General features: G+C 58.9%; 1 protein-coding gene across 1 annotated transcript in view; it reads right to left on the bottom strand.

Moving 5' to 3' along the window:
* Positions 1-21918, bottom strand: part of LOC134175502 (E3 ubiquitin-protein ligase HUWE1-like) — a gene marked incomplete at its 3' end in the record, with an annotated part of 36018 nt that overhangs the window by 5814 nt on the left and 8286 nt on the right. Inside the window, exons 20-42 of the mRNA XM_062641545.1 lie at positions 21801-21907; positions 21518-21695; positions 20888-20979; positions 20598-20809; positions 20448-20505; positions 20167-20343; positions 18566-18811; positions 18333-18466; positions 17465-17565; positions 16797-17006; positions 15470-15686; positions 14127-14249; positions 13815-14046; positions 12715-12945; positions 10833-10955; positions 10639-10734; positions 9469-9738; positions 9211-9363; positions 8378-8505; positions 8202-8283; positions 6016-6192; positions 2175-2319; positions 962-1350 (exon numbers count right to left, since the gene is read on the bottom strand). Of these exons, the coding sequence (XP_062497529.1) occupies positions 962-1350; positions 2175-2319; positions 6016-6192; positions 8202-8283; positions 8378-8505; positions 9211-9363; positions 9469-9738; positions 10639-10734; positions 10833-10955; positions 12715-12945; positions 13815-14046; positions 14127-14249; positions 15470-15686; positions 16797-17006; positions 17465-17565; positions 18333-18466; positions 18566-18811; positions 20167-20343; positions 20448-20505; positions 20598-20809; positions 20888-20979; positions 21518-21695; positions 21801-21907 (3881 nt within the window). The remainder of the gene's footprint in view (positions 1-961; positions 1351-2174; positions 2320-6015; positions 6193-8201; positions 8284-8377; positions 8506-9210; positions 9364-9468; positions 9739-10638; positions 10735-10832; positions 10956-12714; positions 12946-13814; positions 14047-14126; positions 14250-15469; positions 15687-16796; positions 17007-17464; positions 17566-18332; positions 18467-18565; positions 18812-20166; positions 20344-20447; positions 20506-20597; positions 20810-20887; positions 20980-21517; positions 21696-21800; positions 21908-21918) is intronic.

The raw sequence follows: 21918 nt of genomic DNA, 5'->3' as shown, positions 1-21918 counted from the left end.
GCATCCCCTCCTCTCCAACCCCATTATCCCCAGCACCCCCTGTACCCTAACTCCCAACCCCATTATCCCAGCACCCCCTCCTCTCCAGTCCCATTATCCCAAATGTCTCCTGGCCCTCCAACCCCATTATCCCAGCACCCCCTCCTCTCCAGTCCCATTATCCCAAATGTCTCCTGGCCCCCCAACCCCATTATCCCAGCACCCCCTCCTCCCCAATCCCATTATCCCAAATGCCTCCTGGCCCCCCAACCCCATTATCCCAGCATCCCCTCCTCCCCAATCCCATTATCCGCAGCATCCCCTAGACCCCAACTCCCAACCCCATTATCCCCAGCATCCCCTCCTCCCCAACCCCATTATCCCCAGCACCCCCTGTACCCCAACTCCCAATCCCATTATCCCAGCATCCCCTCCTCTGCAGTTCCATTATCCCCAGCGTCTCCTGGCCCCCCAACCCCATTATCCCAGCATCCCCTCCTCTCCAATCCCATTATCCCAAATGTCTCCTGGCCCCCCAACCCCATTATCCCAGCATCCCCTCCTCCCCAATCCCATTATCCGCAGCATCCCCTAGACCCCAACTCCCAACCCCATTATCCCCAGCATCCCCTCCTCTCCAACCCCATTATCCCCAGCACCCCCTGTACCCCAACTCCCAACCCCATTATCCCAGCATCCCCTCCTCTCCAATCCCATTATCCCAAATGTCTCCTGGCCCCCCAACCCCATTACCCCCATCACCCCCTCCTCTCCAATCCCATTATCCCAAATGTCTCCTGGCCCCCCAACCCCATTATCCCAGCATCCCCTCCTCTCCAACCCCATTATCCCCAGCACCCCCTGTACCCCAACTCCCAACCCCATTATCCCAGCATCCCCTCCTCTGCAGTTCCATTATCCCCAGCATCTCCTGGCCCCACAACCCCATTATCCCCATCACCCCCCCCCCCATCCCCATCACCTTCTCCATGGTGTGCCGCAGGGTGCAGGGGTCCTCGATGATGTGCCGGAAGAGGAGGGTGACGAGTGGGGTGAAGCCGGTGAAGCCGGAGCTCTGCGTCAGGCCCAGGATGGTTCTGGTGCTGCGGAGCTCGGCGAAGAGCAGCGCGTGCTTGTGGTGCCGCGTGAGGCGCAGGCAGAGCCGCAGCGTGGCGTGCAGGGTGTCGGGGTCCACCGGCACCCCCAGCATGCTCACGCAGGCCCGCAGCACCGCCGGCACCGCCTCCTCCGCCAGCCCCTTCACCGGCGGCTCCTCCGGGGACGGGCAGCACGAGGAGGGCGATGGCGAAGAGGATGAGGAAGAGGAAGGAGCGGCGGCGGAAGCGTCGTCCTCGGGGGGGGCCTCTGGGGCTGAAGGGGGGGGATTGAAGTGAGGTACCCAAGGTGAAGCCACAGAGAGCCCCAGCACCGCATCACCTGGGTCCTGTATCCCTGCCGTGGGGTGGAGGGGTCCATAGGACCCCATTTTGGGGGTGAAAGGGACCCATAAGACCCTGTTTTGGGGGGTGAAGGGGGTCCACAGGACCCGGTTTGGAAGGTGAAGGGACCCATAGGACCTGATTCTGGGGGGTAAGGGACCATAGGACCCTGTTTTGCGGGTGAAAGGGGTCCATAGGACCCTGTTTTGCGGGTGAAAGGGGTCCATAGGACCTTGTTTGGGGGTGAAGGGATCCATCAGTCCCTGGTTTGGGGGTGAAAGGGACCGTAGGGCCCTGTTCTGGGGGTGAAGGGGACCATAGGACCCTGTTCTGGGGGGCAAGGGACCCATAGGACCCAATTTTGGGGGTGAAGGGGTCCACAGGACCCTGTTTTGGGGGCAAAGGTGTCCCCCAACAACAAGGCTGAAATCACCCCCATGGATCCCAAATCCACTCTGACACCAAATCCCGCCCCTTCATCCCAAAATCCCAATATTAGGCCCCCCAACCCCCCTATTACACCACCCCCCCAAACCCTGTATCCCCTCCATACAGTACAGGGACACAGAGCACCCCCCCCCATTACAAACCCCAAATCCCCCTCCCCAATCTCAAATCCCCCCAATAGTGGTCCCTAAAAGCCCTCCACATCACCCTGTGTGTGTCCACCCCCAAATCCCGCATCCCCTCCATGTGCTGCAGGGCCATGGGGCACCCCCAACAACAACGTGACCAGGCCCCCCCCCAATTCCATACCAGGGGGCTCCTCTTTGCCCCTTCCCTCCGCATCCCGGTTTTCCTCGGCCGCCCTCTCCGGGTCCCCCCCATCCTTCCCGGCCTTGCGGGGGGTGCGCAGCAGCGTCAGCATCACCGGCCGCCTGTTGCCCGTCTCCTCATTCACCTGCACAACAACAGCAGGAACAATGTGGGGGGGGGTTGTTCCTCCCATCCCTCTGTGCCCCATGGAGCCATGGAATCCCAGCCTGGGCTGCCTTGGGAACCATCCCATCCCCGTCCCTCTGGAGCCCATCCCTTCCCTGCAGCCCCCAACGCAAGCGCACCGTAAACGTGCTGAGGGTTCATTCGATCCCAGTGCCTTTTCCTCTCCATCCCAGTATCCTTCCCCATTCAATCCAAATGCCCGTTTCCCCTCACCCCAATGTCCTCTTCCCCTCCATCCACCATCCTTTTCTCTTGATCCCAATGTCCTTCACTCAATCCCAGTGTCCTTTCAACCTTGCTTCCAGTACCCTTTTCCCCTCCACCCCAGTTCCCTTTCCCCCTCCACCCCAGTTCCCTTTCCCCTCCACCCCCTTTCCCCTCCACCCCTGTTCCCTTTCCCCCTCCACCCCAATACCCTTTCCCCTCCACCCCCTTTCCCCTCCACCCCAGTTCCCTTTCCCCTCCACCCCAATACCCTTTCCCCTCCACCCCCTTTCCCCTCCACCCCAGTTCCCTTCCCCCCTCCACCCCAGTTCCCTTTCCCCTCCACCCCAAAACCTTTCCCCCTCCACCCCAATACCTTTCCCCTCCACCCCAGTTCCCTTTCCCCCTCCACCCCAGTTCCCTTCCCCCTCCACCCCAGTTCCCTTTCCCCTCCACCCCAATACCTTTCCCCTCCACCCCAATACCTTTCCCCTCCACCCCAGTTCCCTTTTCCCCTCCACCCCAGTTCCCTTTCCCCTCCACCCCAGTTCCCTTTCTCCCTCCACCCCAGTTCCCTTTCCCCTCCACCCCAATACCTTTCCCCCTCCACCCCAGTTCCCTTTCCCCTCCACCCCAATACCTTTCCCCTCCACCCCAATACCCTTTCTCCCTCCACCCCAGTTCCCTTTCCCCCTCCACCCCAATACCCTTTCCCCTCCACCCCCTTTCCCCTCCACCGCAATACCTTTCCCCTCCACCCCAGTTCCCTTTCCCCTCCACCCCAATACCTTTCCCCCTCCACCCCAGTTCCCTTTCCCCTTCCACCCCAATACCTTCTCCCCTCCACCCCAGTTCCCTTTCCCCTCCACCCCAGTTCCCTTTCCCCTCCACCCCAATACCCTTTCCCCTTCCACCCCAATACCTTCCCCCCTCCACCCCAGTTCCCTTTCCCCTTCCACCCCAATACCTTCCCCCCTCCACCCCAGTTCCCTTTCCCCTCCACCCCAATACCTTCCCCCCTCCACCCCAGTTCCCTTTCCCCTTCCACCCCAATACCATCCCCCCTCCACCCCAGTTCCCTTTCCCCCTCCACCCCAGTTCCCTTTCCCCCTCCACCCCAGTTCCCTTCCCCCTCCACCCCAGTTCCCTTTCCCCTCCACCCCAGTTCCCTTTCCCCCTCCACCCCAGTTCCCTTTCCCCGTCCACCCCAGTTCCCTTTCCCCTCCACCCCAATACCTTTCCCCTCCACCCCAATACCTTTCCCCTCCACCCCCTTTCCCCTCCACCCCAGTTCCCTTTCCCCTCCCCCCCAATACCTTCCCCCTCCACCCCAGTTCCCTTTCCCCTCCACCCCAATTCCCTTTCCCCTCCACCCCAGTTCCCTTTCCCCCTCCACCCCAGTTCCCTTTCCCCTCCACCCCAATACCCTTTCCCCTCCACCCCAATACCTTCCCCCTCCACCCCAGTTCCCTTTCCCCTCCACCCCAATACCTTTCCCCTTCCACCCCAATACCTTTCCCCTCCACCCCAGTTCCCTTTCCCCCTCCACCCCAGTTCCCTTTCCCCTCCACCCCAGTTCCCTTTCCCCTCCACCCCAGTTCCCTTTCCCCTCCACCCCAGTTCCCTTTCCCCTCCACCCCAATTCCCTTTCCCCCTCCACCCCAGTTCCCTTTCCCCTCCACCCCAGTTCCCTTTCCCCCTCCACCCCAGTTCCCTTTCCCCTCCACCCCAGTTCCCTTTCCCCTCCACCCCAATACCCTTTCCCCCTCCACCCCAGTTCCCTTTCCCCTCCACCCCAGTTCCCTTTCCCCCTCCACCCCGGTTCCCTTTCCCCTCCACCCCAGTTCCCTTTCCCCTCCACCCCAATACCCTTTCCCCCTCCACCCCAATACCTTTCCCCTCCACCCCAGGTCCCTTTCCCCCTCCACCCCAGTTCCCTTTCCCCTCCACCCCAGTTCCCTTTCCCCCCCACCCCAATACCTTTCCCCTCCACCCCAATACCTTTCCCCTCCACCCCAGTTCCCTTTCCCCCTCCACCCCAGTTCCCTTTCCCCTCCACCCCAATACCTTTCCCCTCCACCCCAGTTCCCTTTCCCCCTCCACCCCAGTTCCCTTTCCCCTCCACCCCAGTTCCCTTTCCCCCTCCACCCCAGTTCCCTTTCCCCTCCACCCCAGTTCCCTTTCCCCCCCACCCCAATACCTTTCCCCTCCACCCCAATACCCTTTTCCCCTCCACCCCAATACCTTTCCCCCTCCACCCCAATGCCTTTCCCCTCCACCCCAATACCTTTCCCCTCCACCCCCGTTCCCTTTCCCCTCCACCCCAATACCTTTCCCCTCCACCCCCGTTCCCTTTCCCCCTCCACCCCCGTTCCCTTTCCCCTCCACCCCCTTTCCCCTCCACCCCAGTTCCTTTCCCCCTCCACCCCAATACCTTTCCCCTCCACCCCAGTTCCCTTTCCCCCTCCACCCCAGTTCCCTTTCCCCCTCCACCCCAGTTCCCTTTCCCCCTCCACCCCAGTTCCCTTTCCCCTCCACCCCAGTTCCCTTTCCCCTCCACCCCAGTTCCCTTTCCCCTCCACCCCCATACCTTTCCCCTTCAACCCCACTCCCTTTCCCCTCCACCCCCCTTGCCTTTCCCCCTCCACCCCAGTTCCCTTTCCCCTCCACCCCAATACCCTTCCCCCTCCACCCCAATACCTTTCCCCCTCCACCCCAGTTCCCTTCCCCCTCCACCCCAATACCTTTCCCCCTCCACCCCAGTTCCCTTTCCCCTCCACCCCAGTTCCCTTTCCCCCTCCACCCCAACACCTTTCCCCTCCACCCCAATACCTTCCCCCCTCCACCCCACTGCCCTTTCCCCTCCACCCCAGTTCCCTTTCCCCTCCACCCCAGTTCCCTTTCCCCTCCACCCCAGTTCCCTTTCCCCTCCACCCCAGTTCCCTTTCCCCTCCACCCCAGTTCCCTTTCCCCTCCACCCCAATACCCTTTCCCCCTCCACCCCAGTTCCCTTTCCCCCCCACCCCAGTTCCCTTTCCCCCTCCACCCCAGTTCCCTTTCCCCCTCCACCCCAGTTCCCTTTCCCCTCCACCCCAGTTCCCTTTCCCCCTCCACCCCAACACCTTTCCCCTCCACCCCAATACCTTCCCCCCTCCACCCCACTGCCTTTTCCCCTCCACCCCAGTTCCCTTTCCCCTCCACCCCAGTTCCCTTTCCCCTCCACCCCAGTTCCCTTTCCCCTCCACCCCAGTTCCCTTTCCCCTCCACCCCAGTTCCCTTTCCCCTCCACCCCAATACCCTTTCCCCCTCCACCCCAGTTCCCTTTCCCCCCCACCCCAGTTCCCTTTCCCCCTCCACCCCAGTTCCCTTTCCCCCTCCACCCCAGTTCCTTTCCCCCCCACCCCGTGCCCCTTTCCCCTCCACCCCGCGCCCGCCCTGAGGGCGCTCCCACCTGCACCATGGTGGTGAACTGCACGGTGTAGCGGCGCCGGCCGGCGGTGAAGCGCACGCTGGGCTCCCCGGCGCGCCACGCCGCGTCGATGGTGCTGTTGTTGCTGGCGCTGTAACTGCACCAGCGCCCGGAGCGGTCGTCGAACCAGCGCCAGTTGTTGCCGCTCGCCTGCAGGTACTGGGGGGGGGGGGGGGAACCACAGGGGGTGAGGAGGGAGGGGGGCAGAGAGAGGGGACCCCAATTGGGGGCACCCCCCGACACTCCCCCCCCCGCCCCCAGGGACACCATGTGTCATCCCAGAGCATCATGTGTCACCCCAGAGCATCATGTGTCACACCAAGACAACATGTGTCACCCCAGGACATCATGTGTCACCGCAGGATGTCATGTGTCACCCCAAGACACCATGTGTCACCCCAAGACAACATGTGTTACCCCAGGATATCATGTGTCACCCCAAGACAGCATGTGTCACCCCAGAGCATCATGTGTCACCCCAGGGCATCATGTGTCACCCCAGGACATCATGTGTCACCCCAGGACACCATGTGTCACCCCAAGACAACATGTGTCACCCCAGGACATCATGTGTCACCCCAAGACAACATGTGTCACCCCAGAGCATCATGTGTCACCCCAGGACATCATGTGTCACCCCAGGACACCATGTGTCACCCCAGGACACCATGTGTCACCCCAAGACAACATGTGTCACCCCAGGACATCATGTGTCACCCCAGAGCACCATGTGTCACCCCAAGACAACATGTGTCACCCCAGGACATCATGTGTCACCCCAGGACACCATGTGTCACCCCAAGACAACATGTGTCACCCCAGAGCATCATGTGTCACCCCAGGACATCATGTGTCACCCCAAGACAACATGTGTCACCCCAGGACATCATGTGTCACCCCAGGACACCATGTGTCACCCCAAGACAACATGTGTCACCCCAGAGCATCATGTGTCACCCCAGGACATCATGTGTCACCCCAAGACAACATGTGTCACCCCAGGACATCATGTGTCACCCCAGGACACCATGTGTCACCCCAAGACAACATGTGTCACCCCAGGACATCATGTGTCACCCCAGGACACCATGTGTCACCCCAGGACACCATGTGTCACCCCAAGACAACATGTGTCACCCCAGGACATCATGTGTCACCCCAGGACATCATGTGTCACCCCAGAGCACCATGTGTCACCCTAGAACATCATGTGTCACCCCAAGACAACATGTGTCACCCCAGGACATCATGTGTCACCCCAAGACAACATGTGTCACCCCAGGACATCAGGTGTTACCCCAGGACATCATGTGTCACCCCAAGACACCATGTGTCACCCCAGGACATCGTATGTCACCCCAGGACATCATGTGTCACCCCAAGACAACATGTGTCACCCCAAGACACCATGTGTCACCCCAGGACATCATGTGTCACCCCAGAGCACCATGTGTCCCCCCAGGACATCATGTGTCCCCCCAGAGCACCATGTGTTACCCCAGGACATCATGTGTCACCCCAAGACACCATGTGTCCCCCCAAGACACCATGTGTCCCCCCAAGACACCATGTGTCACCCCAGGACATCATGTGTTACCCCAGGACATCATGTGTCACCCCAAGACACCATGTGTCCCCCCAAGACACCATGTGTCACCCCAGGACATCATGTGTCACCCCAGGACATCATGTGTCACCCCAGGACATCATGTGTTACCCCAGGACATCATGTGTCATCCCAAGACACCATGTGTCACCCCAGGACATCATGTGTCACCCCAGAGCACCATGTGCCTCCCCCAGGACCCCACATGGGCCCTCAGCACCTTCTTTTCCCACTCCAGAACCCCACATGTACCCCCTCCATGATCCCATCTTCACCCCAGGACCCCCTATGGGCCCTCATCACCCCCTATGTCCCCCTCCCAGGACCCCATGGATGTCCTCAAGACCCCATGGATGTCCCCAGGACTCCATGGCTGATCCCACAGGACCCCATGGGTGTCCCCACGACCCTATGTGTGTCCCCACATTCTTCCTCCAGGACCCCCTCAGAACCACACGGGTCCTCTTAGAACCCATTGCCTCCATCCAGGACCCATCCTAAGCTGCTCCATCCCCATCCCATCTACTTCCCCGTACCCCATTGTGACCCCCAAGCCCCCCACCTTGTTCATCTGAGCCCTCCTCTTGGAGGAGACGGCCGTCTTCTCATAGAAGTCAATGAGCAGGAGGACAGGGGTGATCCACCTTTGGAAAGGGAACGGGCACAAAGGTGTCAATGGGGGGGGGGGGGTATGGGGGGCTGCTGGGGAGGTTTGGGGGTCCCCCCCCCTTTCCTTACTTGGGGGTCTGCACTTCCTTGTGCTCCTTGGCAGCTTGCAGGCAGGGCTGCACCACTTCCAGCAGCTTGATGAGGACATCGAGGACGCAGCTGGATTCCACCACCCGAGCACAGGGCAGCTTCAGCTCCTGGTTTAGGAGGGGAACCCCACGTTCCGAGGGTCAGGAACACCCCAAAAGCCAACACACCCCATAGAAAACCCTCTAAATGGGCACAATTTGACCCCAAGAGTTGGGTTTATGAAGATGGACGACGGCAGGAGAACATCACAGCCATCGAAGCATGGAGGAGAAAAGGAATGATTCCCCACCATATATTTTAAGGTCTCACCATGCATTTTGGGGTGTCCCCCCCATATATTTTGGGGTCCCCCCTTTCATATCTACCAAAGTTTCACCTCGAAGAGGAGGGTGAGCAGAAGGATATATTGGGGTCCCCCCCCATATATTTTGGGGTCCCCCCCTTCCGTATCTACCAAAGTCTCACCTCGAAGAGGAGGGTGAGCAGAAGGATATTTTGGGGTCCCCCATATATTTTGGGGTCCCACCTTCTGTATCTACCAAAGTCTCACCTCAAAGAGGAGGGTGAGCAGCAGGATATTTTGGGGTCCCCCCCATATATTTTGGGGTCCCACCTTCTGTATCTACCAAAGTCTCACTTCAAATAGGAGGGTGAGCAGAAGGATATATTGGGGTCCCCCCCATATATTTTGGGGTCCCCCCTTCCGTATCTACCAAAGTCTCACCTCAAAGAGCAGGGTGAGCAGCAGGATATTTTGGGGTCCCCCCCATATATTTTGGGGTCCCCCCCTTCCGTATCTACCAAAGTCTCACCTCGAAGAGGAGGGTGAGCAGCAGGATCCGCGTGGCCAAGTTGGAAGCCTGAGGCAACGTGGCCATTTGGCTGATCCATTCGGAGACGGTTTTGGTGTCGCTGGTGGTGAGGGGCAAGGCTGCCTTGATGAGGACATCGGCTGCTTCCCAAACCTGGATTTGGAAGGGGTAGGGTGTGGGGTGTGACCCACATGTTGTGTGTGGGGCAGGGGAAGCATGAGACCAAGGGGGAGTGGGGGGGAACGCCACGGCTCTCACCTGCTTCACCACCTGCTTGAGGACGGAGTCGCGGTAGGCGGCCCCGTTGCGCTTGATGGCCGTCATGATGAGGTCGCACACGCGGTACACGGTGTCGGGCAGCTCATCCAGGAGCTGGGAGCAGCCCGGGAGCATGGCGTCGGTGAAGGCCAGGAGCTCGGCGGCTTCCAAGGGCTCGGCCCCTTCGAACTTCTCCAGGCATTTGGCTTCCTCTTCCTCCTGGCGCTCGCGGGCGCGGCGTTCCTCCTCTTCCTTACGGCACGCGGCCTCCTGCGCGGGGCGACGGCGGGAGGAGGGTGGGTTAGGGGGTGGGGAATGGGGGTTTGGGGGGGGAATGGGGTTAGGGGGGGAAATGGGGGTTTGGGGGAGGGGAATGGGGGTTGGGGGGGGAATGGGGTTTGGGGGGGGGGAAATGGGGGTTGGGGGGAATGGGGTTTGGGGGGAAATGGGGTTTGGGGGGAATGGGGGGGAATGGGGTTTGGGGGGGAAATGGGGGTTTGGGGTGGGAAAGGAGGGCTTGGTTGGGAAAGGGGGTTTAGGGGGGAAATGGGGTTTGGGGGGGAAACGGGTTTTGGGGGGGGAATGGGGTTTGGCGGGAGAAATGGGGTTTTGGGGTGGGAAATGGGGGTTTGGGGTGGGAAATGGGGTTTTGGGGTGGGAAAGGGGGTTTGGGGAGGAATGGGGTTTAGAGGGTGCGAAATGGGGTTTTGCATTGGGAAATAGCCTCAAAGGAATAAAATGGGGTTTGGAGTGTATGAAATGGGGTTTAGGGGACGGGGAACGGGGTTTTGGGGTGGGAATTTGGGGGTTAGGGGGGAAATGGTGATTAGGTTGTGGGGAATGGGGTTTGGGGGGGGGGAAATGGGGGTTTTGGCTGGAAGAGTCCCAAAGGGACAAAATGGGATTTGGAGAGTATGAAATGGGGTTTAGGGGATGGAAAATAGGGTTTGGGTGTGGGAAATGGGGTTTGGGGATGGGAAACGGGGTCCCAAAGGTACCAAATGGGGTTTAGAGGCCCTAAAATAGGGTCTGGGGGCACGAAACGGGGTTGGGGGGGCACAAACCGAGGCTGAGGGCCTGTGCCACCGGCTTGAGGGGTGCAGACCATGGCTGGGGGGAGGCAAAGGGGGCGTTTGGGGCACAAACCTGGGGTGCCCCCCCCCCCCATACCTCTGGGGACTCTGCCCGCTGGTCCATGGGGATGTCCTGGCCCAGGGACATGGCGATGGCGCGCATCATCTGGTCCTCCTCCGACATGCTCAGGTCCTTGGGAAAGGCCCAAAGGAGGGATGAGGGGCTGGGAAAGGGGCAGGAATGATGGGGGGGGGAGTCCCCTTACCCCCCCCCTTGCACCCCATTCTTACCCGTACGACACCCCCCATGAGGGGAGGAGGGTGGGTGAGGAGGTACTCGGTGGCTTGCTCCATGGTGTTGGTGTTGAGCAAGGCTTCCATAGCGTGCTCCCGGGAGAACCCCATGTCCATCAGCTGGGGGGGGGGACACACAGAGAATAGGGATGAGGGGGGGATAAAGAGGGATTTGGGGGCACAAAAAGGGGGATTTGGGGACGACAGGGTTGTTATGGGGGATCCAAAGGAGGTTTGAGAGGATCAGAAGGGTGCCAAGAGCATCAGGAACACCAGGGAAGTGTCTGGGGGTACCAAGGGCATCAGGAACACCAGGAATGGGTTTGGGGGTACCAAGAGCATCAGGAACACAAGGAAAGTGTTTGGGGGTACCAAGGGCATCAGGAACACCAGGAAAGGGTTTGGGGGTACCAAGGGCATCAGGAACACAAGGAAAGGGTTTGGGGGTACCAAGGGCATCGGGAACACCAGGAAAGGGTCAGGGGGTACCAAGGGCATCAGGACTATGAGGAAAGGGTTTGGGGGTACCAAGGGCATCAGGACTATGAGGAAAGGGTTTGGGGGTACCAAGGGCATCAGGAACACCAGGAAAGGGTTTGGGGGTACCAAGGGCATCAGGAACACAAGGAAAGGGTTTGGGGGTACCAAGGGCATCAGGATTATGAGGAAAGGGTTTGGGGGTACCAAGGGCATCGGGAACACAAGGAAAGGGTTTGGGGGTACCAAGGGCATCAGGACTATGAGGAAAGGGTTTGGGGGTACCAAGAGCATCAGGAACACAAGGAAAGGCTTTGGGGGTACCATGAGCATCGGGAACACCAGGAAAGGGTTTGGGGGTACCAAGAGCATCAGGAACACCAGGAATGGGTCAGGGGGTACCAAGAGCATCAAGACCACCACGAATGGATCAGGGGGTACCAAGAGCATGAGGAACACAAGGAAAGGGTCAGGGGGTACCAAGGGCATCAGGAACACCAGGAAAGAGTTTGGGGGTACCAAGAGCATCAGGAACACAAGGAAAGGGTTTGGGGGTACCAAGGGCATCAGGAACACCAGGAAAGGGTTTGGGGGTACCAAGGGCATCAGGAACACAAGGAAAGGGTTTGGGGGTACCAAGGGCATCGGGAACACCAGGAAAGGGTTTGGGGGTACCAAGGGCATCAGGAACACAAGGAAAGGGTTTGGGGGTACCAAGGGCATCGGGAACACCAGGAAAGGGTCAGGGGGTACCAAGGGCATCAGGACTATGAGGAAACGGTTTGGGGGTACCAAGAGCATCAGGAACACAAGGAAAGGCTTTGGGGGTACCATGAGCATCGGGAACACCAGGAAAGGGTTTGGGGGTACCAAGAGCATCAGGAACACCAGGAATGGGTCAGGGGGTACCAAGAGCATCAGGACCACCACGAATGGATCAGGGGGTACCAAGAGCATGAGGAACACAAGGAAAGGGTCAGGGGGTACCAAGGGCATCAGGAACACCAGGAAAGAGTTTGGGGGTACCAAGAGCATCAGGAACACAAGGAAAGGGTTTGGGGGTACCAAGGGCATCAGGAACACCAGGAAAGGGTTTGGGGGTACCAAGGGCATCAGGAACACCAGGAAAGGGTTTGGGGGTACCAAGGGCATCAGGAACGCAAGGAATGGATCAGGGGGTCCCAAGAGCATCAGGAACACCAGGAAAGGGGTTGGGGGTACCAAGGGCATCAGGAACACCAGGAATGGATCAGGGGGTCCCAAGAGCATCAGGAACACCACGAATGGATCAGGGGGTACCAAGAGCATCAGGACCACCAGGAAAGGGGTTGGGGGGGCCGGGAGCACCAGGACCACACAGGGGAAGCTGGGGTGGGGTGTGTGAGGGGGGGGCTGTTCCCACCTGCTGGAGCTGCTGTTGGTTGACCTGGGGCTCCCTGCGGGGCCCCCCCTCCTCGGCGCCCGGCTCCTCCTCGGCGCGGGGCCCTTCGCGCTCGCGGCCCAGGCGCTCCCGGATGAGGGGCTCGCCGCGCAGGATGTGGCACAGGATGGCCAGCATGGACTCGGCCATGCGGCCCCCGTACACCTTGAGCGGGCGCCGGTTCCACAGCTGCTTGATGCACGTGAAGGCGGCCTGGAGGGGATGCAAAGAGAGGGGGATTTGGGGTGAAAAAGGGAAGATTTGGGGGTCACAGAGGTGGGGGGAAGGAGGGAGATGTGGGGCAAGGAAGGGGAGAGGTGGGGGGAAGGGGGAAGGTGAAAGGTGGGAGGTTAAGGGTGAAGAAGCGAGATTTGGTGAAAAGGAGAAAAGATTTAGGGGGAAAAAGGGAGATTTGGGGTTAGGGAAGGAAATTTAGGATGAAAAGAGGAGATTTGGAGTGAAAAGGGGAAAAGTCAAGGCAAGGAATGGAACATTTGGTATGACAAAGATTTAGGTGGAAAAACGAAGTATTTGGAGTTAAGTAAAGGGATGTGGAGTGAAAAAGAATTTGGGGAAAAGGAAGAAGATTGGCGTGAAAAAGGAGAGATGTGGGGTTAGGGAAGGAAATTTAGGGTGAAAAGAGGAGATTTAGAGTGAAAGGGGAAAAAGTCAAGGCAAGGAACGAGACATTTGGTATGACAAAAAATTGGGGTGAAAAAGGAAGGAATTGGGGTTAAAGAAGGAGATGTCGAGTGAAAAAGCAAGATTTGGGGTAAAGGAGAAAAATTTGGGGTGAAAAAGGGGAGATTTAGGGTGAAAAAAGGAAGATTTGGGGTGAAAAAGGGAAGATTTGGGGTGAAAAAGGGAAGATTTGGGGTGAAAAAGGGAAGATTTGGGGTGAAAAAGGGAAGATTTGGGGTGAAAAAGGGGAGATTTAGGGTGAAGGAAATTGGGGATAAAAGGGAAAAGATTTGGGGTAGGAATTTGGGACCCCCCCATCCCATCTCCCCCCCCCCCACATGAGCACTTCCCCCACACCCACCCCGGTGCCCCCCCAATTCCCTTCTGTGCCCCGCCCCCACCTTCTGGGTGACGACGAGGAAGCGCAGGGCGCTGAAGTGGGGGGTGCCGTGGGTGGGGGCCTTGGCCGGCAGCGCGTGGGGGGACTCGAGCACCGTGCTGGGGTTCACCATCTTCTCCACCAGCATCAACCACGCGTCCAGGAACTCCCCGGTGCCATCGGGAAGGTCGGGATGCTCCAAGCCTTCCGCCACCGGGACTTTGCCCCCCATGGACAGGGCCCAGTTGAAGGTCCTGGGGGGGGGATAGGGAATATAACAATGGGGGGGTGCCCTATATTTGTGTGACCCCCCCAGGGTTGGGGTTGGACTCACTCGAAGAGGGCGTTGTGGCCTCCCGAGCACAGGAACTTCTGCAGCATGAGGTGATAGGGGAACTTGCGCTCGTCGAAGAGCATGGGAGAGGTGAAGCCCACGGAGCAGATGAAGAAGGTCAGGCTGGGGAGGAAGAGGAGGATGGGGGGGGGGGGGTCAGGCCCCACAAACGCACCCACCCCTAGCCCAAGCCTAGGGAAGGGGACACAAGCCCCGCCCACTTGGGGGGAGGAGGCCACGCCTCTTCCCCCTTAGCTCCACCCCTCTTGGATCCACCCCTGAGCCTCATCCCAGCATCTCTTGGCTCCACCCCTTTCAGCCCCACCCTTGGCCCTTGCCCTCCCCTTGGCCATGCCCAACCCAATGCAAGCCCCACCCCTTCCCATTGACTCCACCTACTTAAGCTCCACCCTTCCACTCAAGTCACGCCCCTTCCTATTGACTCCACCCATGGCTAGGCCCCACCCCTGAAACTTGGCTCCACCTCTACACAAGCCCCACCCCATTCATTTGGCTCCACCCTCCCCACCAAAGCCCCGCCTCTTTGACTTTACCCCTCCTCAAGCCCCACCTCTTTCATCCCCCTCTCTCAATTGGCCCCTCCCTTGGCTCCACCCCCTACTCAAGCCCCACCCCTTCCACTCCCATTCCTTTGGCCCCACCCCTCCCCAAACACCGCCTCTTGCATTGGCCCCTCCCTTGACTCCACCCCCTACTCAAGCCCCACCCCTTCCGATCCCATTCCCTTGGCTTCACCCTCCCCACCCTTTTGGCCCCACCCCTCCCACTGGCCCCTCCTGTGGCTCCACCCTGCTACTCAAGCCCCACCCCTTCCACTCCCATTCCCTTGGCCCCACCCCTCCCCAAACACCACCTCTCCCACTGGCCCCTCCCTTATCTCCACCCCCTACTCAAGCCCCACCCCTTCCACTCCCATTCCCTTGGCCCCACCCCTCCCTAAACACCGCCTCTCCCACTGGCCCCTCCCTTGGCTCCACCCCCTACTCAAGCCCCACCCCTTCCATTCCCATTACCTTAGCCCCACCCCTCCCTAAACACCGCCTCTCCAACTGGCCCCTCCCTTGGCTCCAACCCTTACTCAAGCCCCACCCCTTCCACACCCATTCCCTTGGCTCCACCCTCCCCGCCCTTTTGGCCCCACCCCTCCCACTGGCCCCTCCCTTGACTCCACCCCCTACTCAAGCCCCACCCATTCCACACCCATTCCCTTGGCCCCACCCCTCCCTAAACACCGCCCCTCGCATTGGCCCCTCTCTTGACTCCACCCCCTACTCAAGCCCCACCCATTCCCTTGGCTCCACCCTCCCGGCCCCGCCCCTCACCGGAACCGCGGGGTGGGGGTGTAGGGGGGGGGCTGCCAGCTCAGCCCCTTGGTCAGGAGCTTGGTGAGGGCCGAGGCGGTGGCGCGGGCCGCAGGGGTCGGGGCGGGCGCGGCGGCGGCCGCGTGGTGGCTGCGGCGCTGGCGCACGGGGGAGCCCACGCAGAGCTTCACCAGGAGCCCGAAGAGCTCGGCCAGAGCCCGGCCCAGGCGCGACGAGGCTGCGGGGGCAAAGGGGGGGCTTAGAGCCGGGGCCGGCCACGAAGGGACCCCAACAGAGGCAAAGGGACCCCAATAGAGCACAAAGGGACCCCAACAGAGGCAAAGGGACCCCAGTAGAGACAAAGGGACCCCAGTAGAGACAAAGGGACCCCAATAGAGCACAAAGGGACCCCAATAGAGACAAAGGAACCCCAATAGAGCATAAAGGGACCCCAATAGAGACAAAGGGACCCCAATAGAGCATAAAGGGACCCCAATAGAGCATAAAGGGACCCCAATAGAGACAAAGGGACCCCAATAGAGCACAAAGGGACCCCAATAGAGCACAAAGGGACCCCAAATACAGCCCCAATGGACCCTAATAGAGCCCTAAGGGACCCCAATACAGCAAAAAGGGACCCCAACAGAGTCCCAAGGGACCCCAAGCACAGCCCCAAACACCCACAAAGGGACCCCGAATACAGCCTTAAGGGACCCTAACAGAGCCCTAAGGGACCCCAAATACAGCAATGAACACTTGCAAAGGAACCCGAATACAGCCCCAAGGGACCCCAAGTACAGCCCCAAACATGCACAAAAGGACCCTAAACACAGCCCCAAGGGACCCCAAGTACAGCCCCAAACACCCGCAAAGGGACCCCAAATACAGCTCCAAGGGACCCCAAACACAGCCCCGAATACCCACAAAGGGACCCCGAAACAGCCCTAAGGAGACCTCGAGTACAGGCCCAAGGGACCTCAAATAGAGGCCCAAGGAACCCCAAATACAGCACAAAGGAACCCAAATACAGCCCCAAAGAGACGAGTACAGGCCCAAGGCACCCCAAATACAGCCCCAGGGACCTCAAATACAGCCCCAAACCCCCCAAGGGACCCTAAAATAGAGCCCCAAATCCTCCCAGGGGACCCCGAAATACACCCCACCCCCCCAAAGGGACCCTAAAATACAACCCCCGAAAGGGACCCCAAAATCCAGCCCCAAACCCCTGGGGACCCCCAAACCCAACCCATGGAGCCCCTATCCGCCAGCGCCTCCATCCCTGGGGACCCTCAGACCCCCCCAACCCCCTTCAAGGGCTGATTTTGGGGGTACCCCCCCCACATCTTACCGGAGAGCAGGGGCTTGATCTGCTTGATGCGGGCGGCCATGGCCGGGGTGATCTTGGCCTTGGCCTTGGGGTCGGTGGCGCTGGGCTCGTCCGTCTCCATGGGGGCCAGAGCCTCGCTCTCCAGCCCCATCCCTTCCAATAGGCCCTGAGCTGGGGGGGGGTCCCCAGCACCCCCAGAGCCCCCCGGCACCGGGGTCTCTGCTTCACCCTCTGGGGAATGGAAGAAGGGGGGGGAAAGGTGAGCACCCCCAAAGGGTTCACCCCATAACCCATAGACACCCCCTTCCCTCTTAAAGACCCCCCCACAAAGACACCCCCCCGATCCCTAAAACCCCCCTTTTCCTATAGGTCCCCCTGAATGATCCCCTCCACTCTAAGACCCTTCAAAAGGCCCCCTCATTACACTAGGGATCCCCCCCTAAGACCCTCCCTACCTCTAGAGCCCCCCCATTACTAAGCCACCCCCCCAAAGACCCCAATTCCCCTATGGGACCCCCCTTTTCCTTCTTCAGACTCCCCCTCCTGCCTTAAAGACCCCTTGCTTTCCACACTGCCCCCCCCCAAAGATGCTCTCAACCCTTTTCCATTCAAGATTTACCCCTTCCAATAGAAACACCCCACAAACCACCCCCCCATCACCCCCTGGACCCCACCCCCCCCCATCCTACCTGCCCTCTTCCCCCCTTGGGGGGGGCTGGGGGCTGCCTTCTCCTCCTTGGGTACCAGTTTCTGCATGTCAGCCTGCCCGAACTCACAGCCTGGGGGGAGGCTGGGGGGGGGGGAATGGGGGTCACTGGGGTGCTCCATAGGGTGGGGGGGTCCTCAGCACCCCAAAGACCCCCCCCAACAATATCCCATAGCAACAGGGATGCTCCTCCCCATTCATTTGCATCCCCCAAACCCCTCCCAGCCCCCCAAGATCAGCCTCAACCCCCCAAGCCCCCCCATAGACCCCCCCAGACCCTCTCCATGGCCCCCCAATCCCCCATAGACCCCTCTAAGATGCTTTCCATGCCCCCCCAGTCCCCTATAGGCCCCCATCAACCCCCCCAAGACCCCCTCCATGCCCCCCAGTCTCCCATAGACCCCCCTCAACCCCCCCCAAGCCCCCTTTAAGATGCTCCTCAACCCCCCCCCAAGCCCCTCAAACCCCTCCATAGACCCCATTCAACCCCCCCAAGACCCCCTCCATGCCCCCCAGTCTCCCATAGACCCCCCTCAACCCCCCCAAGCCCCCTTTAAGATGCTCCTCAACCCCCCAACCCCCCCCCAAGCCCCTCAAACCCCCCCATAGACCCCATTCAACCCCCCCAAGACCCTCTCCATGCTCCCAGGTCCCCCATAGACCCCCCTCAACCCCCCCAAGCCCCCTTTAAGATGCTCCTCAACCCCCCAACCCCCCCCCCCAAGCCCCTCAAACCCCCCCATAGACCCCATTCAACCCCCCCAAGACCCTCTCCATGCTCCCAGGTCCCCCATAGACCCTCCTCAACCCCCCAACCCCCCCATAGACCCTTCCCAAGTGCCCCCCCCCACCTATTTGGGGTGCAGAGGGAGAGCAGCACCGTGCTCTCCCACACCAAGGAGCAGTAAAGCTGACTCAGCTTGCCCAGGACGCTCAAGCCCAACTGGGAGCCCCATTGGTTCACGGAGATGGCCCGGATCTCACTCTGGGAAGGGGGGACACACACACACACAACACACATTAACCCCCCCCCATTGCAATGGGTGCACCCCACAGAATGGGGTGTATGGGGGGGGTTCTTTACCTGCCCCACGCGGCACGTGTGGACGAACATCATGATGTAGGCGTGGGCGGCGGTGAGGGCGTGCAGCAAGGGGGTGGCCTGAGCCGAGAGCGTGGCGTCGGGGACGCTGCCGGCCCCCGCCAGCTCCCGCAGCAGCACCGAGCCCCCCGGCGCCTCGATCGGCCGGTGCAGGGGCTCCAGCGCCGAGAGCACGGCCTCGAGCTGCAGCAGCCCCTCCTGCAGCACCTTGGGCTCGTGGGACAGCGTCTGGGGGGGGAAGGGGGAAAAAAGGGGAGGGAAGGGGGGGAAGGGGGGAAAGAGGGAAAAAAAGGGTGAAAAAAGGGGGGGAAAAGGGGAAAAGAAAAGGAAAAAAGGAAAAGGAAAAGAGGAAAAGGAAAACAGAAAAGGAAAAAAAGGAAAAGAAAAAGGAAAAAAGGAAAAGGAAAAAAAACGAAAATGAAAAAGAAAAAAGGAAAAAAGGAAAAGGAAAAAAGGAAAAGGAAAACAGAAAAGGAAAAAAGGAAAAAGAAAAAAGGAAAAGGAAAAAAGAAAAGGAAAAAAGGAAAAGGAAAAAAGAAAAGGAAAACAGAAAAGGAAAAAAAGGAAAAGAAAAAGGAAAAAAGGAAACGGAAAAAAGAAAAACGAAAATGAAAAAGAAAAAAGGAAAAAAGGAAAAGGAAAAAAGAAAAGGAAAAAAGGAAAAGGAAAAAAGGAAAAGGAAAAAGGAAAAAAGGAAAAAAGGAAAAGGGGAAGGGAAGTAAATGAAAAAAGGGAAAGAAGAAGGAAAAAAAGGAAAGGGGGGGAAACAGAAAGGGGGGGAAGGGAAAGAAAGAAGGGGGAAAAGGAAGGAAAGTGGAAAGGGGAAGAAAGGGGGAAAAAGAGGGAAGAGGAAAAGGGAATAATGGAAGGAACAAAAACAGCTTAATATGTGGAGCAAACCCTCAAAGTCTGCAGATGGGAATCAAAATCAGGGGAGGGAAATTGAAAATTGGAGGGAAATACAAAATTTGGAAGAAAAAACTTAAAATTTGGGGGAAAAATGTTAACATTTGGGAAAAAAGCTTAAGATTTTGAGAACAAAACAAGCGAATTTGGGAAAACCCCAAAAAATAAAATTTGTTATTGGGGGGAGAAGGGAAGTTGGGAGAAACAGAAGCAAAAATGAGAGAAATCCTGAAACTGGGAGGGGAAAACCCCCAAATTTGATGGGCAAACTCAAAATTTGGAGATAAAATCTTGAAGTTCCTCCAAATTTGGAGGAAAACACAAAAAAACAGTGCAGAAATCAAAATGAAAATGGGAATTCAGGGAATTTTAAGAGGAAAAATCCACGTTTGAAGGGGAAAAGTTGGAATTCGGAAGGAATAAAACAGAAATTTGGAATTTGAAGGGAAAAATTTGGAATTTGAGGGGAAAAATTGGAATTTAGAGGGAAAAATCCACATTCCCCCTTTTTGGGATGTTCTCCCTTCACCTTTTTGGGACACCCCCCCCCCCATCCCATTATCCCGTTTTTGGGCTCCCCATTACCCAGAGGCGGGGGGAATGGCACCAGCACCCTCCCGCTTCCCACCACCCCTTTCAGCATCCCTGTTATGGGGTGTCCCCCCCCATTCCCGTACCAGGATGGATTTGCAGACCCCCGCCACGGCCTGGCAGGCTGCGGACGTGGGGAAGTCGACGGGGAGGTTGGGAAGGCCCAGGATGGTGACGAGGGGCCGCAGCCCCCGCTGGGCCACGAACTCCTGGCAGTGATCGTCCGTGGTGTTGTTGCTCAGGATGGACTCCACGAATTTCATCTGGGAGAACAGGGAAGCGGTGAAAAAGGAGCAATTCCAGGATTTGGGAAGTGCCAAGCATCCCAAGAACCCCTTAAAGCAGGGAGATCCCGCTGGTTCCTCACCACATTGAGGATATAATCCATCAAGGGGATAGGGATTCGCTCCTCGGTGCCCACCACCCTGGAAGCAAAGAGAAAAGGGGGGGCATTGAGCGTGTGTGTGTGTCCCCTCAATGTCCCCTATTGTGTGTGTGTTCCCCCAACGATGCTCACTGCTGGCTGGGCTCGGCCTCGCTCTGCTGGGTAGCACTGAAGCTCTGCATGGCCTGAACTTCCTCCTCCTCCTCATCCTCACTGGAGGCTTCCTCCGCAGCATGGGGGGAGCGCGGGGGGGGCGCCGTTGCTGTCCCATCCGCTTTCTGCATCGAGGGCTTCTGGCAAATGTATTTGGGGTCCCGGCCCAGGCTGCAAATCTCCTCTAAGAGCTACAGGAAAGAGCTAAATGTAAGCAAAGAGGGGGCCTTTTGAAGGGGGGGGGTCCTGGTACCTTCCCCCAGTGTCACCTTGATGATGGCAGTGGTGGCATCAGTCTTGAGGGTGGGCTGGTGCCGCATCAGCTCGTCCACGGCGCTGCCCAGGTTGGAGGCTGTGTCTCCTATTGGGATGGGGGGGGGAAGAGAAGGGGTTATGGGGGGTCCCTGTTAGAAACATATAAAAGGGGGGTCCCCAAAATAGAGAGGAGAGGCCTAAAAGTGATCAACCCCCAACAAGAAGCGCGTTAATAGCAGTGAGATGGCTCCTTTTGGTGTAGGGATCGAGCTCCCGATGGAATCATGGAATCAACCGGGTTGGAAAAGACCTTTGGGATCATCAATTCCAACCCTTTACCCCACAGCACTAAAAGCCTCATCCACACACACTGGGAACACCCCCCAGGGATGCCGATTCCACCTCTGTTTCCCTGTTCCAAGCCCTGATCCCACCTTTTGATGGATAAACTCATCCCAATCCCCATCTAACCCCCAACTGGTGCAGCCTGAGGCCATTCCCTCCTCTCCCATCCCTTGGGAGCCACCTCTTGGCTCCATCCCCATGCCAGGCCCTTATAGAGCACAATAAGGTCCCCCTTGAGCCATCTCCATCTAACCCCCCCCTTGTTGAAGCTAAAGAACCCCCCCCTCCCCAGGGCTCACCCAAGGGGTCGGAGCTGCGCCGTCGCCGCATGGCCGGGAGGTAGTCGGGGGACAGCAGCACCTTGAAGAGCCTCTCGAAGGGCTGGCACTGCACGAAGGACTGGAGCCCGCGGGCGTTGAGGCAAAGGGCGCTGAAGACGTTGGGCAAGGAGCCCAACACCTCCCGAGTGGCCGGGACCTGATGGAAAAGGTGGGGATGGATCCGTAAAACCATGGAATGATCCCTATGGAAAAGTGGGAAAAGGAAAGGGGAGGGAGGGGGGGGATGGACACAACCACTCACATCCTTGATGAGGAGGGCATGGAGCATGACATCGGTGAGGCCGTTGTCCTGCAGGGAGGAGAGCAGCGAAGGCTCCTGGAACACGAAGACCGTCACCACCTCGGTCGCTGCGGCGGGA

This window comes from Pezoporus occidentalis, unplaced genomic scaffold (assembly GCF_034315485.1).
Source record: "Pezoporus occidentalis ecotype Australia unplaced genomic scaffold, CSIRO_AGI_Poc_V1 ctg689, whole genome shotgun sequence".
Classification (NCBI taxonomy): Eukaryota; Metazoa; Chordata; class Aves; order Psittaciformes; family Psittacidae; genus Pezoporus; species Pezoporus occidentalis.
This window is presented reverse-complemented; position numbering and strand designations above follow the sequence as displayed.